Below are 17,454 nucleotides of genomic sequence, written 5' to 3' on the forward strand. Positions count from 1 at the left end.
ATCTTTACTTTCTTTATTCAGTGTCACACATTTTAAGACTCAACCTCCATCATTTATCTAATCAGGACAACTTACTTTACCATAAGAACCACAAGAGCTTAGTCAACACAGCAGACTTTTATTCTGATGTATGGTGCTTTAAAGACTGACACAGCACATTTCCATCAACAGGTCACCGTTAACGTGTCATGTGAAACTGAATGCTTACTTCAAATGTTCTTGTAGCTGCTACCATTTGTAGTTCTTTAACTTTTTAAATGTATTTACAATGTTTCTACCTGTCTTGATCTGTTTGTGCTCAGGTGCATCCTACAGACCCTCAGTATAGGGACTATAAGCGGAGCGGAGATTCGCTTTGGTCCAAACTGGATCCAGTAAAGTTGGACACAGCCAAGCTGGAGCACCTGTTCGAGTCCAAATCAAAGGAAATTGCAGTTACAAAGGTAAACAGTCCCCGCATGAAGAGGCTTCAGAGAGGTTTGCATGTGAAGTTCTTAATCCATCACTTTTTGTTTGTAACATGTTGAAAGGAAACTGAGCTCTTTGTGTAAACTAGAAGCTTGGACTGAGTTGGGTACTTTTTGTTTTGTCTTGTGATATTTTATGGATCTTATTTTCTGCCATTCATCACAAACATCTTTCCTTTTCAAGCCACGCAGTGCAGGGTTTAGTGTCCAATACCCTCAGCACTTTTAAGTTATGTTTTAAGGGTTAAGTGAGGTCACATATGATCTGAACGTTTTTAAGTTATTCATGATTCCCCTAAAGCCTCTAAATAAGAAAAGTATGGTCAGCTAAGAAGGGAAGCTGAACCCAAGCTTCTCACACTTTGAACTCCTGAGCCACCGCTTCAGAACCACATCTTTCATTACAGACAAGCCAGTTAGTACCTCGCCTCCGCCCAGCCTTTGGTCTGCACATTATGTGTCAGTATGATGGTGGTCTTCAAGCTAAAGTATCCAAACAGCTCAAGTAGAGCTGTCAGTTAATGAGAAAATCTAAGGTTTAGAGGACCACCTGAACACTGAAGCTATCAGAGGTAGAATGATATTACTTTGTTGTTACTATGGCTGACACTGCTTTGGTCCCTCCTTTAAGTGTGATGGAAATCCATCAGAATGTCAAGTATGTGTTGTTATTAGAAAGGTTTGGACCAATTGCATGTAAGCTTTAACCCATGTGGTTGGAGCGATTTGGTATTTGGCATTTTCAAATATTCCTATGAAACCATCAGTCTGGACTAGTTTTTTGTCTGCTCCTTTTGATCTTGTCATTTTTATTCTGTCAATATTTATATAAACATTATACATGTAACAGAACATTTAAGAGTTCAATCTTTGTTTACTTTTGGAAACATAAAGATTGCTGCTGCATAAAAAGTAACATGGTGTTCGTCTAAGGCTCAATGTGGTGAGTATCCAGTGACCACATCTTAGCACATATTCTGTTACACTTTTATGTGGTGAGATAAAACAACTTCCTTCTTTCAGTAACCTTCTCTGGGCAACACTACTCAAGTGCAAGTCAGCTCATATGTTACAAACATTGACAGAAAGACTGCAGACCTATGAAAACACATTTAACTGCACAAGTCACCTACAATGGTATTTCCTGCTTTTTCCAAATCCATGCTGCCCACAGCTGTGTTCAGTGTAACCTGAGTGATGATTCCTCTAATCCTTAGAAATTGCATAAAGCAGACCACACAAAGGAGATAAATGTTAAAAGAAGAAAAAGGAGTGCTGACTCACTTTGTGATTTTGTGTTGCAGAAAACAGCAGCAGACGGGAAACGCCAGGAGATCATCGTTTTGGATTCCAAGAGGAGTAACGCCATAAACATCGGTCTCACGGTGCTGCCTCCTCCTCGCACTATAAAGACAGCCATCCTTAACTTTGACGAGTACGCACTCAACAAGGAGGGCATCGAGGTGAGGGATACAGATGATTAGGACGTAGACAAAGTCTCATTCATTCACCCGTCACTCATGTTCTGTGATACCACATACCTAGACATCAGACTTCTAGCTCCTGTACAATGTTAAAAAATGTGTACAATAGTTCACTTCAACAGCTTTACACTTCAAACCCTGTGATGTGATAGGGCTGCTGTTATTGTTGTATGATCCAGCTCAGTTTGCTGATGAAATCCTGATCCCAAAACAAGCTGAGCTTTGAAAAAGAAGCTGCATGCTTTACCACAAAGTTGTTTGCTGTTTTTATAAAGTACTTCATCTGACAACATTTTGTCTATCCCACCCTAAAATACTGTTTTCAAGAGGTAGCCATTATATACTGTTTATTTTAGCCATGGAGGAAAGTCAACATTTGGTTTGACTGTTACATCATGGTGTAGGTCTTTGCACTGTCTCTTGTACCCACGTGCATTTAAGTTTTTACTGCAGGCATTCCCAAGGCTAGCTTTGATATTGGTACAACTTTAACTCAGATATTTTTGTCCTCACTCACATCACTGTCCTAATTCTCAGAAAATCCTGACGATGACCCCCACAGAAGAGGAGAAGCAGAGGATCCAGGAGGCCCAGCTGGCAAACCCTGATCTCCCGCTTGGCTCAGCTGAGCAGTTCCTCCTCACTCTGTCCTCCATCAGCGAGCTCACTGCTAGACTTCAGCTCTGGGCCTTCAAGATGGACTACGAGGCAACCGAGAAGGTCTGTTTAGAAAGAAAGCAAAGGAAGATCTGTTTCATAAGAAGCAAACAAACACTATTATCAAATGCACATTCAAATTCATGCTGAACCAGTGAGTTTAGTCCTATTAAAGCAGAAACAGACATTAATATATGAAGCCAAACAAACTGCACCATAAAGGTTTGAGTCAATGTGCACAGCATGTGTGCATTTAAGTGTGTGTGTTATGCCCAGTATCAACATCCCTTTTAGTACAAACAACATCCGCAAAACATCAACATAGTTACATCATAACATAACCAAATATGCACCCTTATTAGCGGCACCTCACCTTCTCCTGGCACACCATGTTTTACTCCAGTGAAGAATGCATCCAGGAGGACGAGTTCAAAGTAAAACATGCTGAGAATGAGAAACATCCCACCCCTCCGTTTGTGTCCTGTAAATTTTACGGCTTTCCGCAGGATGCTGTCGTCTTTAATCTCTCCATGAAAGGCTTGATTTCTGAACGCAGGTTCAGCAGAGCGCTGTTCCCGACTTGACTCTGCGGGATGGTTTGGTAGTGGGAAACTTAATGGAGGGCAAAATACCATGCAGGCACATAAACATATGCACACGAGAGAACCTTCCGCACAAAAACAAAAGCTTAATGTAATCAGAAGCAGGTTTGATGGAGAAGGCTGACCCATTCAAGAACCTTTTAACAACCTGATGACCTCAAACAACTACAGATCATTTGTGGTGGGACTAAAGATGCACCTGTGCTCCACTTATGTAACTGTAGACACATAAAAAACATGTGTTAGCAAGTCTTAATCTACTCCACTAATGATGTGTGTCTTTGCGTGTTTGTGTGTGTGTGTGTGTGTGTGTGTGTGTGTGTGTGTGTGTGTGTGTGTGTGTGTGTGTGTGTGTGTGTGTGTGTGTGTGTGTGTGAGTGTGTTTTCCTCCTCTCAGGAAGTAGCAGAGCCATTGCAGGATCTAAAAGAAGGAATGGAGCAGCTGGAGAAGAACAAAACTCTGCGTTACATCCTCTCCACACTGCTCTCTATCGGGAACTTCCTCAATGGCAGCAATGTGAGTCATGTCTATTAAAGGCTGCATAATGACAAGCTGCCTTTGTTTGGAGTAGTTGTTCGTCCTAATTGTAGAGATAGTGATTGTAAAAGAGGGGGAGTTTCTAGGTCTGTAATTTGTGGATTAAAAATGACATCACTACTATAAATGCTAGAACAGATGCACATATAAGACTACTGCAGACATCCCTCTTGGTTTTATGATCATAAAAACTTGAAGACGACTTTTCTGGGTGTTTGTAATCGTATAGAAAAATATTAAAGATTTTTTAATAATCTGTGTGTCCCCATGTTTGCAGGCCAAAGGCTTCGAGATGACATATTTGGAGAAAGTTCCAGAGGTGAAGGACACGGTTCATAAGCAGTCTCTGCTGCATCACGTCTGCTCTGTGGTGGTGGAGAACTTCCCTCAGAGCACCGACCTCTACTCTGAGATAGGAGCCATCACACGATCTGCAAAGGTACACTACTCTTGATAAGTTTGTTCAATTTAAGAAAATCATTTATTTATTTATTTGTTTATTTATTTATTTAATTTTGTATTTGTGTATTTGTTTATTTAGGCAGGGACAGTGTACAGTATTTTTAGCTGTGCAAGAGTTAGCTATTAGCTAAATTACAACTGTAGTCCCTGGGCAGGAGATAGAGACAAGGCGTCTGTTAAAAACAAACAGTACATCATACAAACAGCTACACAACAATATACAACTTTCATAACTTACACAATTTGCACTACTGCTTTATAAATGTGAGTTCAAATAACAAAAAGAGGGAAGAGATACAGTTTAAATCAAAGTTTAAATATGGACTGTAATAGATGCTAACCATCGTGAATGTTAGTATTCAGTTACTATCAGAGGAAACAACCATTGCTTCACTTCACGCAGCAAGTCTCATTTGTGTTTGTTTAAGCCCCGGAAACTAAGGGTATGAATTAAGCATCCAAAGAATAAATGCTAGGAAGTCTTTTATTGAGCAAATCAAGCCTCAACAATGAGCAGTCATCATTTAAAGCAAGAAAAACTTTTGTTTGTTAGATCTGAAAATGCCACAAAATGAAAACTTGAATGCTCCTAGTTGAATAAGTCAACATTAAAGGTATTGTTCTTTTTTTTTTGAAGTTATGTTGTACGAGATAGTTTTCAATAGTAGATGTATTAGCCAAATGGTATACTAGTGAGCTCGCCCCTTTGTACAAAATCTGTCCAGAGAACTAGAACAGAAGCTACAGTATCAACTTATCCAAACAGGGCCAGCTCTACTGTGCAGTTTGGCTAATTTCAACTCACGCCAACCAGAGCACTACTCTTAGTATATATTTAGACTCTATTTGAACGACACGACACGACCATAGACTGTAAATAAAAATGGACAGCGTTGCTCCGCCTCTTCCCGTTGTACAGTTCTGAAGCCAAAAAATCCCTCTCCTGGGCGCAGCCATTGTGCAGCCAGAGCCTGTGAAGCCTTTGTAATAAGCTCCGCCCTACAGCGTAACGTCACAAGACGCTGTGTGCCCTTTGAAGTTTCGTTCTACGGCGGCTGTGAATCAAAGGAAACCCGGAAGTAAAACCCCGTTTTTAAACTCTAATAACTAACGAAAAATAAACTTTTCAGAAAAAAAGAGGCCTTGGACACAAAACAGTCAAATACTAACTACATATAACCACAGCATACGGATGTGAGAAACATTCGTACGACGTGTATTTATTTTTTAAAGTTTGACTGCTCCCCCATTCAAATGAATGCGGAGACGGATTTTTTGACCTATACTGCAGCCAGCCACCAGGGGGCAGTCACACTGCTGAAAGCCTCACCACCAGGGCCGTATCCGGCACGCTTGGACACGACACATACATGTTTCGAACTATCCCTTTAATAATTGATACATTTACATAGAGTTATTGTTTAACTATTGGCTGAAGTACACATTCTAAAACAACTCTCTACTTCTATATTTGTTTTCTTCATGCACATTTGTTTGCAGTACCCGTGCTCCACAAAACCCAATTTAAATGTATCTCTTCCACCAGGTGGATTTCGACCAGCTGCAAGAAAACCTCTGTCTGATGGAGCGACGCTGCAAAGCCTCATGGGACCACCTGAAGGTGATTGCCAAGCATGAGATGAAACCTCAGCTGAAGCAGAGGATGTCTGACTTTCTCAAAGACTGTGCAGAGAGGATCATCATCCTCAAGATTGTTCACAGAAGGATCATCAACAGGTAGTTCCCCGACTCTTTTTGTCTTTGAAGCAGAGCAGAATACTTTCTGCAGATATCTGAGCAGCAAATACTGATTCATCTCAAGTCTTAGAAGTTCATATGAGAAATGTCAAAGAATTGTTTTTACTATCATAAACAAATTTTACTTTTCATTGTAATTTATGAAAAACTCCAAAAACTCCTAACAACTGAAGTGAACATCCACGGACTTTGAGGAAAATCTGTAGTCTCATTCATCCTCTCTACTCCTCCCCTCCTCCTAGGTTCCATTCGTTCCTGTTGTACCTCGGTCACCCCGCCTACAGTGTGAGAGAGATCAGCGTCCACAGGTTCAGTAAAATCCTAAGCGAATTTGCACTGGAGTATCGAACCACCCGAGACCGCGTGCTGCAGCAGAAACAGAAACGAGCCGACCACCGTGAACGTAACAAGACCCGAGGAAAGATGATCATTGACGTCAATGCTCCTGTGAGCATCACACACACACACACAGAATCTATGACACAGAGACACACAACTCTCTTTTCTTCTTTTCCTTCAATCATCCTATTCGTAGCCTTTGACTTTCCCTCTTTCTATCCCCTGTAGTCAGATGATGAAGAGGAGAGCGAGGTATCAACCTGTGTGCGAGCTGTCTGCATGTGTGTGTGTGTGTGAGTGTGTGTGCATGAGGCCTCTAACCCCAACTGTGTCTCTTTAACTCAAAGTCTTATTTTTGTTCATTCTAACATCTAATTAGCTGAGTTAACAAGCTCGAGAAGGGATGGTAATCTTTCCATGTTGGTTGTTTTACTTTTTCTTGGCATGCTTGTTTCAAATTTTCAAAAACTCAAAACACACACAAAAAAACACAAGTTGCCAAATTCTTATCCTCTTTTCATACATCCTCCTCCAGTGTGCTCGTTATGGCTCCAGCAGCAGCAACAGCGCCCCTAGTGGTAGCCAGGAGAGCGAGCAGCCTCAGGGTCTGGGTCACTCTGAGGACGCAGCAGAGCACGAGAACATGAAAGCAGTGCTGAGAACCAGCCTCAGCGGTGGAGACAAGGAGGCCAGCGGAGTACCTGGACTTAGGACACGAACAAGATCAAGGCCTGGACGAGGAGGTGAGGGAGGGACAGAGAAGTGAATATAAACAATAATTGAGACAACATACAGGCCCAAAAATAACCTTTTCCATCTGCTCTATGTGTCCAGGCCGCACTGTGCAGGCATGGACGCCACCCGTGGAGGACACTCAGATCTGTGGAGACGACGCTGCAGATGAGATCATGGAGCGTATTGTGAGGTCAGCCACTCAGGGTCCAGGAACCAGAGCCCAGCCCCGAGAAAGGAGGAGGTCCAGGGCCAACCGAAAGTCATGTACGCTACTCTTTACTTAAACACTCACCTCTGACCCAAATCCGTAAAGCATTCGTAAACTTATACTTGAAGGGTTTTTTGGCTCGTCTAAAGTTTAATACGAGAAAAAAATGTATTTATAGACCAAGTCTAATAAATACCTCTGGAGTTCCTTATCAGTGTAAGAGTACAAAAACACTCTGATGATGTCATGTGGACTATTTAAGAGAGACTTCATTAACATCCCAAGAATTTTGAAGTTTGCTGGAAGAGAAGATATATAATGCAAAGAGGGACATTAAAGAGACAAAGTATTAGATGCATTATGGGAAATGTAGGATCCAGCTGTTTCCGTGTGAGTCTTTTACATGTCTCCCAATTTTATGAAAATGCAATATTAAAAACGTGTGGGATGATTGGTAACAAACTGTAACTGAACACAAGTACAGAGAAGGGCTGGACATAAAATCCAACAAAGCAAGGTGGAATTGAAAATAATATGGTCAAACTCCAGTCAGCAATCTGAAATCTGATTCTGGAATGTGTAATCAGAAGTGAAGTAACAGTGTAATTAAAATTACAAAATTACAAAAATTACCAAAGAAAGTCTCATGAAATTAATTGTGAGCATCAAATAATTGTTTGTAACACAAACACAACCACACAAATTGTTTGTAGTTTTCGTGTATTCTAACTGAAAAAACACAAGACTATCAGCATCCAGTGTGAGCACAGAAAATGGCCGTGTCCTAACCTCTCTTTTCCTTTCTTCCTTTAGTGAGGCGAACTCTGAAGAACGGTCTGACCCCAGAAGAAGCTCTCGCTTTAGGACTTTCTGATTCACCTGACCCACCAATGTGATCAACAAACCACCAGCTTGTCCTCGATGTCGTGAAAACACACCCACAATCGTAAAAGCTGCACCTCTGCTGCAGCCTTCCGCCTTTGCCACACGTTACAGAGTGGGACTCCACCAGTTACAAACTCAATTAGGTTTCTGCCCGCTGCTTAATTTGCCCGATGCATCTGAGTGATGAAGCTGCAGCCATAACGTGTTTTAAATGCAACACAAAGCAAAAGAGGAATTCAAGAAAGAGAATGGGTTGAATAGGAAAGAAATTAAATTTGGTGACGCCGCAACTGAACTGCAGTGAAACATTTATTTATCTGAACATATATTTAAATTCTTTGCATTAGGCCAAAGGGATCATTTTGGCTTGTGATTTTCTGCAGCTGTGACTTCACCATTTTTCATTTATTTAAGCTGTGAATTTCAGTTTCAAAGATTAACAGGCTGAAAGGGCAGTTTCATTTGATCTCTCATTTTTCTTTGAAGTATGGCAAGAGATCAGCTCAAACAAAGAGGCTTACTGAGAATAATCCTTTTGTAAAAAGGCAAATGTTTGCTTCTGCAACTGCACGTTTGACAAGTGATGAGTGTACTTGTATAGTAGGAAAGTGAAAGGTTATCATTCTGATGTGTGCCTTTCATTCAAAAGGGACAACACTGTACCTTTATGCCATCTCCTTCTATTGCTCTATGCCCCTACTTCTAAGATAGCTCACAAACGTCACATTTACAGCCGTCATTATGTTCATATGATTGTCAACTATCAGTAGCTTTGGGGAAAATGTTTGTCAGTATTTATTTGCAAAGCTCAGACATCTTGCACCTTACTCACCATTAAACGTTTCTCAAACTGATTAAAAAAACAGAAAAAATATGTTTTAATTTTTTGTAAAGTGTAAAAAAAAGATGGAGGCATTTTTTTTAAATTTAATCTATTTTGAAGGACATGCAGAAACTTCTGCAGAAAATGTGTAAATGCCCTTTTCAGCTGCCAGGTACTAAGTTCTGTAGTACTTCAATGTGCATGTTCAGTGCGGTTTATGTGATGTATTATTTTTGTAATTTCTGTAGAAACTTGTATTATAGTCTGAGAGGACGAATGCTGCTCTGTGAATTGTAATAAAAGATAAAAGAAATAAAAAATATGTTCCGAGTTGAAATATGAGTTTTCAAACTTTCTCTGCGCTCAGAATGAGCACATTAACTGGACTTTGTCTTTTGAACTCTTTGTATGAACTTGAACAGGTTGTGGATCATTGAAGTCTAAGCTAAATCATGTGCTCCCCTCACAGTTCAACAAAAACTGGGAAATAAACCTGCATAAATATCATGCAGTGAGCTGCACATGAAACCATGGTTACAACACTTTCACTTGAAATGCTGTGTATACACATTCTGCAATAAAAAAATGAAACCAGTGAGTGAAAGTTCAAGGTGTGCTGGTCTTTCTTCCTTGTTACTTACTGAGCCTTTAAGTTCACATAAGAACACATGGGTGTGTCTTTACATTACCGACCTTTGGATTTATTAGAAGCCATAAAATGACATGTACTTAACTTGCTGTTCAGTGATACATAACTTAGTTTGACAAAGCTTCTGTCGACATCGAGATGGCTGCGTCGATGAGTCTGCTGTGGGGGGTCGGATCCACTCCCTGCTGGCGAGTGATGATCACTTTGGAAGAAAAGCAGCTGCAGGGCTACAAAAGCAAGCTGCTATCTTATGACAAAGAGGAGCTCCAATCCCCCGAAGTCTTGAAAATTAACCCAAGAGCACAGGTAGGCTACAGGTATTGTAGCAAGTGAATAATGTTCTCCGAAAACAAAAACAAAAATTTATGTGTAACCAAATATTAAACTTGCAGCTCCCTACCTTCAAACATGGTGACAACATTGTGAATGAATCCTGTGGTGCATGTTTGTACCTGGAGGTAAGCTGTACAATCTGCATTTGGAGTATGTTGAATATGTATAACTTAACAGAATGTACATCTGATCTTTATGTTATGTATGCTTGACAGAACCAGTTCAAGTTGCAGGGCACCAAGCTGATCCCTGACAGCACTGAGGAGCAAGCACTGATGTACCAACGCATGATGGAGGGAGCCAACCTCACAGAGATAATCCGTAAAATGTTTAACTTTTCACACGGTGAAGAAACAAATGAAAGGAAGCAGTAACCCTAATTGTATCCATATTCAATGATCTGTCTTTTAGATAGAGTTGTCTACTTCCAATGGTTTTTCCTGAATGAAGAGGAGAGACATGATTCTGCCCTGAAGAGATTCAGGGAAGCTCTGGTCACTGAGCTCAAACTCTGGGAACGTTACCTTGAAGAGGTAGAGTAGATATGAGAGTGAATGAACACAGTAAAAGGACACTTGAATAAAGACAGTATTGTGTTTCCATCATTTCATTTCTGCCTCAAGGTGGCTGAAGGCTCATACCTGGCAGGGGCGTTCTCTTTGGCTGATGTGGTCGTCTTTACAAACATTGCTTATGCTTTCCGTTTTGGGTAAGTGACTTAAAGAAGATGTGCATGATCCTATGAAATATACAAAATAACCTTGTATCTTCTCTCTCAGGCTTTCCTTTGAACGTTACCCCATTCTGACCAAGTATTACAACCTGCTGAAGGACAGACCCAGCATTAAAGCTACCTGGCCCCCGAGATGGACTGACAGCCCAAACGGTTATGAGGCCCTGAAGGATATCTGAACACACATGACTTCACCATTTGATTGTGTTATATGGTGTATCAAAGTGATTAAATAGATATTCAGACAAAAAAATGTGTTTGTTCATTTTTAAGTGTACCACTGATAAACAAAGCAAAAGCAGGAGCTAGTTATATTACTTACTCCTGACCACTAGATGGCAATATACGCTTTTGCTATAGTTTGAAATCTCCTTTAACTGTGAGACGAGTGACACTTAATCCATTTTCTGTTGTGGGATGAGTCAGTTTCTTCTGTGGCAGTGATTGTGAAAGAGACTTCAGGCTTTCAAATCCACAACCATGGCCCAGGACATGACTCTACTGTGGGGCACTGGCTCTCCCCCCTGTTGGAGGGTGCAGATCGCTCTGGAGGAGAAGAACCTGCAGGGCTACAACCAAAAACTGCTCTCCTTTGACAAAATGGAGCACAAGTCCCAAGAAGTGTTAGATTTAAATCCAAGGGGACAGGTAGGAAGGAGCCTTAATCAACAGTAAACTGTTCAATGTTTTCTAAAACAGCGTTTGGCTATTAACCTCACACCTCCCTTTCTTAAATAACACTGCGATACGTGCATATCGTAAAAGCTTGTATGCAATATCTTGCAACTTGCAACCCTACCAGTAGTCCGTCTGTGCTTTATTTTAAGACTACACCAGACTCCATGTATAACTGTATCCGTGTATAGTTTCGTAGCTTAGTGCTATAATGGTGCACCTCCTGAAATGTGGGAACACTGAAAAAGAAACACATGGATCTGTCCTTAAATTCGTCTTATTCTGTGATGCTCAAAAAGCAGCTATTTTTAAAAAAGAGAACATAATTCTAATTTATATTACAATCTATCCCTTTAATGCAAACGCACAGTAGAGGGCGACAACGACCACACAACGATGAAGTGACAGAGCAGGCAGGATCAGCTGGGTCCAGCATTAAGAGAACCATACAAACAAGTTATAGAACCTTTCTGTGGTTGAATTTCTGCTCATTTGGATAGTATTCCATTACGTTTGTGCTTTAATCATCACTGAGTATGTTGCATAACTGTACAGTTTAGTTTTTGCAGGTTTAGATGAGTTTAATAATAACAGGAATGTTACTACTACTGTTTGTAGCTTACATCCATAATTGATGAGTATTTCTGATCTGAACATGAAAACATTTCATTCATTGCATTTTAAAGGCATGTATGGCTATTGAATTACAGGGTCATAAGAAATGCTGAAGTAGCTCAAGCAAAAAAACAACACCACATGTTTTTGTATACTCTGTTTCTGGTTAGTGAAAGATGTCATATATAGATGACCAGCAACGGTACCCAATGAACACAAAGCGGAATTTCAAAGTTGAAATTGGGTCGAAAATAGGTGAAGATGATGTCTGGACGTCTAAGACCCAATTTCAATCATCAAAAATAAAGCTACAACATCAACATGTCGCAAAACACAATTTTGTCCTTTAATTGTAATAGCATATTATTTTAACCTTTGCGCTAATCTCTAAATAAATTGGAAACATAGGTCACAATCTTGAGGACATAACTTAAAATAACTGGTTATCATGGTAAAACCAACTTTAATATCCTGAGATAACACTAAACTGAGATATTGAGGAAAATTACTTGAATTTACTAATTTTCCTGAACAGGTGAAATGTGTATGAACGTATGTCTGCTTTGGATTTCTGTAGTCAAGAGTGAGCCAGTTTTGTTTCCCAAGAACCCCCATGTGATACAGCTCAGCTGGTTGTCTTAATAAGCTCCCAGTAGCATTAGCATTAAGTCTGGGCATATAGTATGTTGAAGGTAACCCTCGCCTTGCTAACAATTAAACCTGTTTTATCTTGTTAGCTTCCCACCTTCAAACATGGAGACACCACTGTGAATGAATCCTATGCAGCCTGTTTTTACCTGGAGGTAAATGAGAATGTCCACAATGTGAAAATCATCAATGTAACAGTTTACTACATGACTTGCATCCACAAATGTTTTTGACCTTTCTCTCTTTACGACAGAGTCAGTTCAAGTCCAAAGGAAACAAACTGATCCCAGACGATCAGAAAGAGCAAGCACTTATGTACCAGCGCATGTTTGAGGGGCTCACCTTCTACGAAAAACTCAGTAAGAGAAAAAAGGATACACACTCTGTAACAAATGTGTACAGATCTGTGGCTTATTTTTATTTCTGGAAGAGTATTTTTGCCAAAAACGTTTATTGTCCAGCCATATGAGTACAATTGGATTGTCTTTCTTTAAATTTGTGTACTTCTTAGATGCAGTCATCTACTATGAGTGGTTCGTCCCTGAGGGCGAGAGGCATGACTCAGCTCTAAAGAGACACAAGGAGGCTCTAACCACTGAACTCAAGCTCTGGGAGGGTTACCTGCAGAAGGTAGAGTTTGTACAGGACAACAAACACAAACCTTCTCATTCTATACTGTAGACATCATGGCTCATGAACACAGCCATCTTGATGTTACTGATCGGTCACTTTAACCAGTTGGTAACATCATAATGAAGCCTCCAGTTTGGCATTTGGCTGCTGCCGTGTTGGTTTGCTGGAGTAAGAAGATACCATACGTGGATTGGTGTTGTAGAGGAGCAAGGGCTTAAACCTTGATTATCTACACCTGTGGATATTTTTTAGCTAATGAATGAGCAAGTTGTGGTAGTGGCTGGTTTTAATGACACAAACTAGGTCATTTGCAATAACCAGTCTGTTCAGCACCATAGTCTGATATAATGTCTTTACAAAAGCCAATCAAATCTTGTATGCACTTGCAGCATGAAATCTATGATAAATATACAAGTGAACAAAGTATAATAGCAAATCAATATTAAAATAATTTCCCAAACCAATAAATCTTAAGGACAGACTTCTTGGAGGACTAGTTGAAGCAGTAAACCCCTGCAGCGAGTCATACTAATTGTCCAATTTTTGCATGATGAAATCCCCATAAAGGCAAGAAAAAATGACCACTTCTGAGAGGATACCTTTAGTGACTGAATAAGCTAAAGTGACAGTTCTCAGACGGACAGAAGTATCCACCTGTCACCATTATAATAATAATAATAATAATTTTATTTGTAGAGCACTTTTCTAAAACCAAGTTACAAAGTGCTTTACATGGGCAGCAAAATAAAACGGGCAGATGATAAAAACACACAAGTCAAGATAAAGAAATAAAACATTTTAAAAGACATAAAATCCACTTAAAGAACTCTTTAAGAATACAATTATTTTGAAATATATTTCTGAAGACGGTTATAATAAAATAAAGTCAAATAAAATTCAGATAAAATACGGGAAGGTTAAGCGATAGAAGTATGTTTTAAGAAGGGATTTAAAAGAGCTCACTGACTCAGCAGACCTGATCCCAAATCCTTGTCCTTACAGTTGTTTTAAATGGAAAGATAAGCTATGCAGTGCTTTTGCATTGGCTTCATTTTTCAAGACCTGAAGATGCTGCTTTTATCAAAACATTTTATCAAACAGTTTTTAACCTCTTTCTCTCCAGCTGGGCTCCAACACTAACCTGGCTGGACCGTCCTTCTCTCTGGCAGATGTGACTGTTTTCCCAACGGTTGGCACTCTTTTCAGATACGGGTAAGCGAAGGAAAGCTTTATCATTTTCTGTAAGACAGATGTTTGTCACGGCGCAGCTCAAATGTCTTCTGTCCTGTAGGCTGTCTGCGGAGCGTTACCCCAATCTGGGAGCGTATTACGCTCTGCTGAAGGAGCGACCCAGCATCAAAGCCAGCTGGCCTCCTCACTGGCTGGAGAACCCTAAGGGACAAGATACACTCAAAGACATCTGAGAATCTGAACACTTCACTGTCACGTCAGCCTGTGGGGATTTTGGTTTCTCTAAAAATGCTTTTGCTCAATATATTTTCCTTTTTAACAGTTTGTGAAATGTGATACGATCCCCTTATTTTTTGGCTTCAAAAGGGAAGAAACCCTTAAGAATATCAGTGTGTTCTTAATATGTTAGTGTTGCAAAAGCAGAAACATCTAACACTTTTTGTCAAGCAAAGACTAACACTGAGGTTGATTTTGTTTTCTTGGAGAACTATTTATCTCAAATCTTGACTGCACAAACCAGTCTACCAACATGTGCTTTAACAACTATGCAGAGTGTAGTGTTTGCAGGGTAAGAGTCAAAGGCTACGGGCATAATGAGACCCTGAGATATTGTTAACATTGCAGCTTTGGTAACTCAGTATATGACATGTGTATCTAACATCAATCCCTGCTGATTAATTACATGCACACACCACCAAAACTACTTCAAACGTGTTGTCATTCAACCTCAGTCATTTAAGTTATAAAGGTTTCAAACTACTTGTTGTATTGAATAACTTCCATTAAATCAAACATGCATTAAAGACCGTTAGCAATGTAACCTGAATCTTGTACTATGTAGAGAGTTCAGCACACCTTCAGAGGAGCTGATCTGATCTCTCAAACATAACTTGTTCTGGAGCCGGTTAGGGGTGCAGCTTAATTATCTACCACAATAAGGAGGGCCACCTTTGTTGGTCTTTAAAACCAAAGACCAACCCTGAAGTTCCCTCTTCAAACGTAAATTCTTCTCTGTAGTAGTAGTAGATATTTAAGGCCAACATACAAACTAAGATAACTTATGTAAGCATATACAACACCTTAGAATGAGGGATATATTAAAGCTTTTGCAGTTAGAATGTTAAGTAAGAGGTGCGCGTTGGTGATTATACAAACATTAAGATTGAGATCACTCCTTGCAAAGTGTTGTCAAATAAAAAAGTTGAGCGGCGTCTTTAAGGACATGACCTTGTGGTTTTATTATTTGATTGATAGTTAGCTAGCCTGTGTTGTCATGACTAAGCATAAATGAGATTGCATCCCATGCATGATTCTGTTGGTTTATTTAACCTTGTATAACACTATGGAGACACGGCTGCTTTGTAGAGGCAGTTTACATATTTGGCAAGGCAAGGCAAGGTAGCTTTATTTGTATAGCGCATTTCATACATGAGGGCAACTCAATGTGCTTTACATTAAAAGATTAAAAGCATTGGAGACATTCAGACAAGCATAAACGAACACAATTAAAATGACAAATATGATAGAACAGAAAAGAAAAGAAAAATTAGAAATATATTAAAAATTACATTAAAATTTTAATTTAAAGTGGGTTAAAATAATCTAAGATAGGAAGGCAGTGGCAAATAAGAAAGTCATAGTCTTTGATTTAAAAGAGGTGAGAGTTGGAGCAGACCTACAGCTTTCAGGGAGTGTGTTCCAGATATGTGGAGCATAATGACTAAACGCTGCTTCACCATGTTTCATTCTGACTCTAGGGACTGAAAGCAGACCAGTACCTGATGACCTCAGAGGTCGAGGTGGTTCATTAAGTAGTAGCAGATCAGCAATGTATTTTGGGCCTAAACCATTCAGTGCTTTATAAACCATCAGCAGGATTTTAAAGTCTATTCTCTGACCGACAGGAAGCCAGTGTAGGGATCTAAGAACTGGAATGATGTGGTCTACTTTTTTGGGCTCATAGTCTTAACAGAAGTAAGCCTTTTTTTAATGGGCTTTTTGCCTTTATTTTATAGGCCAGCTGAAGAGAGACAGGAAATGTGGGGAGTAGAGAGTGGGGGACGACATGCAGTAAATAGTCGCGGCCAGGAATCGAACCGGCGATCCCTGCAAGGTGGACTGTAGCCTCTGTATGTGGGGCGCTTAGACTGCTAGGTCACCAGTGCCCCAAGTAAAGTAAACTCTTTTTACTGAGTAGGGCAAGAATACAAGTTTTGTGAAACATTAGAGCCTGTATCTATTCCTGACCCTTTTATCAGGCACCTTTTGAATGCTCTAGCTCTTTTCTGAGCTCATACTTAGCATGCACATTTTTTTTATAAGGCTTCCCTTTATCTACACCATCAGTTTATGATCACAGGTGAAGTTAGTATTTTGTTTGGCAGACATAAAAAAAAACACAGGGATGCCAGATCAAACCAAGTGCCTTTCCACAGTAATGCACCGTCAAAACTTTACACAAGAGGAGTACTGTTTACTCTTAGATCCGTGAGGACATTTATCAGGCTTAAAAGCGTCTTCTTATTAAACATTGATAGGATCAGTTGCTGGAAACTGAACTATTCCCTGAAATTCAATCATTACATAAAAATGATTAAAACAATTGTAGTTTTTGGTTAAGTTTTAAAGTTAAAGATGCAATTAAGAGTGAATAAAAAACCCACACATATTTATCTAAAACGTCTGTGTCATGCATGCAAAGCAGAAACTTGTGTATCGGCCAACATGAAACCCTTGTTGGAAAACCAGTTTGATTGTAAGCATCATTGCTTTTTGTCATTGCTTCGTCAACAGAAGCCTGGTAAACACACACAGGTGCACTCACTAGAAATGTACTCTCAACAAAACGGCCGGCATGACGGATGAAGAGACAACACTTGGAATGTAACTGGTTCACTCCCGTAAAAGCATACTACTTTAATTATGCAATATTTTCTGAACAAATTGTCCCTAAAACCAACAGATAGTACAGTACAATCTTTTTTGTCAAACTTTCTAAAACTTTAATGAAAACAAAAAC

General features: G+C 39.8%; 3 protein-coding genes across 5 annotated transcripts in view; all 3 read left to right on the forward strand.

Annotated features, from left to right (window-relative positions):
* The window catches only part of fhod3a (formin homology 2 domain containing 3a), a 65,744-nt gene extending 56,179 nt beyond the window's left edge, over nucleotides 1-9,565 (forward strand). For all 3 annotated transcript variants that reach the window (XM_034705614.1, XM_034705615.1, XM_034705616.1), the window contains 10 exons: nucleotides 303-443; nucleotides 1,772-1,930; nucleotides 2,489-2,671; nucleotides 3,608-3,727; nucleotides 4,026-4,187; nucleotides 5,757-5,947; nucleotides 6,211-6,415; nucleotides 6,843-7,050; nucleotides 7,142-7,306; nucleotides 8,064-9,565. In XM_034705614.1, the coding sequence (XP_034561505.1) occupies nucleotides 303-443; nucleotides 1,772-1,930; nucleotides 2,489-2,671; nucleotides 3,608-3,727; nucleotides 4,026-4,187; nucleotides 5,757-5,947; nucleotides 6,211-6,415; nucleotides 6,843-7,050; nucleotides 7,142-7,306; nucleotides 8,064-8,146 (1,617 nt within the window). In that variant the 3' untranslated portion in view covers nucleotides 8,147-9,565. The remainder of the gene's footprint in view (nucleotides 1-302; nucleotides 444-1,771; nucleotides 1,931-2,488; nucleotides 2,672-3,607; nucleotides 3,728-4,025; nucleotides 4,188-5,756; nucleotides 5,948-6,210; nucleotides 6,416-6,842; nucleotides 7,051-7,141; nucleotides 7,307-8,063) is intronic.
* A 127-nt stretch (nucleotides 9,566-9,692) lies between these two features.
* On the forward strand, nucleotides 9,693-10,867 carry LOC117828085 (glutathione S-transferase A-like). Its single transcript, XM_034705071.1, has 6 exons — nucleotides 9,693-9,913; nucleotides 10,000-10,065; nucleotides 10,156-10,261; nucleotides 10,352-10,473; nucleotides 10,564-10,649; nucleotides 10,720-10,867. The coding sequence occupies exons 1-6, from the start codon at nucleotides 9,746-9,748 to the stop codon at nucleotides 10,850-10,852; spliced, it is 681 nt and encodes a 226-aa protein (XP_034560962.1). The 5' UTR covers nucleotides 9,693-9,745; the 3' UTR covers nucleotides 10,853-10,867.
* A 181-nt stretch (nucleotides 10,868-11,048) lies between these two features.
* Nucleotides 11,049-15,656, forward strand: LOC117828071 (glutathione S-transferase A-like). The gene is made up of 6 exons (XM_034705054.1): nucleotides 11,049-11,321; nucleotides 12,701-12,766; nucleotides 12,865-12,970; nucleotides 13,123-13,241; nucleotides 14,368-14,456; nucleotides 14,536-15,656. The coding sequence occupies exons 1-6, from the start codon at nucleotides 11,154-11,156 to the stop codon at nucleotides 14,666-14,668; spliced, it is 681 nt and encodes a 226-aa protein (XP_034560945.1). The 5' UTR covers nucleotides 11,049-11,153; the 3' UTR covers nucleotides 14,669-15,656.
* The last annotated feature ends 1,798 nt before the right edge of the window (nucleotides 15,657-17,454 follow it).

Source organism: Notolabrus celidotus, chromosome 16 (genome assembly GCF_009762535.1).
Source record: "Notolabrus celidotus isolate fNotCel1 chromosome 16, fNotCel1.pri, whole genome shotgun sequence".
NCBI classification, from domain to species: domain Eukaryota; kingdom Metazoa; phylum Chordata; class Actinopteri; order Labriformes; family Labridae; genus Notolabrus; species Notolabrus celidotus.

Coding starts and splice junctions, on each gene's coding strand:
- LOC117828085 (XM_034705071.1), top strand. CDS start 9,746: ATGGCTGCGTCGATGAGTCTGCTGTGGGGGGTCGGATCCACTCCCTGC. Junction 10,066..10,155: donor GTGCATGTTTGTACCTGGAG/GTAAGCTGTACA, acceptor TATGCTTGACAG/AACCAGTTCAAGTTGCAGGG. Junction 10,650..10,719: donor GCTTATGCTTTCCGTTTTGG/GTAAGTGACTTA, acceptor CTTCTCTCTCAG/GCTTTCCTTTGAACGTTACC.
- LOC117828071 (XM_034705054.1), top strand. CDS start 11,154: ATGGCCCAGGACATGACTCTACTGTGGGGCACTGGCTCTCCCCCCTGT. Junction 11,322..12,700: donor ATTTAAATCCAAGGGGACAG/GTAGGAAGGAGC, acceptor TTATCTTGTTAG/CTTCCCACCTTCAAACATGG. Junction 12,767..12,864: donor CAGCCTGTTTTTACCTGGAG/GTAAATGAGAAT, acceptor TCTTTACGACAG/AGTCAGTTCAAGTCCAAAGG.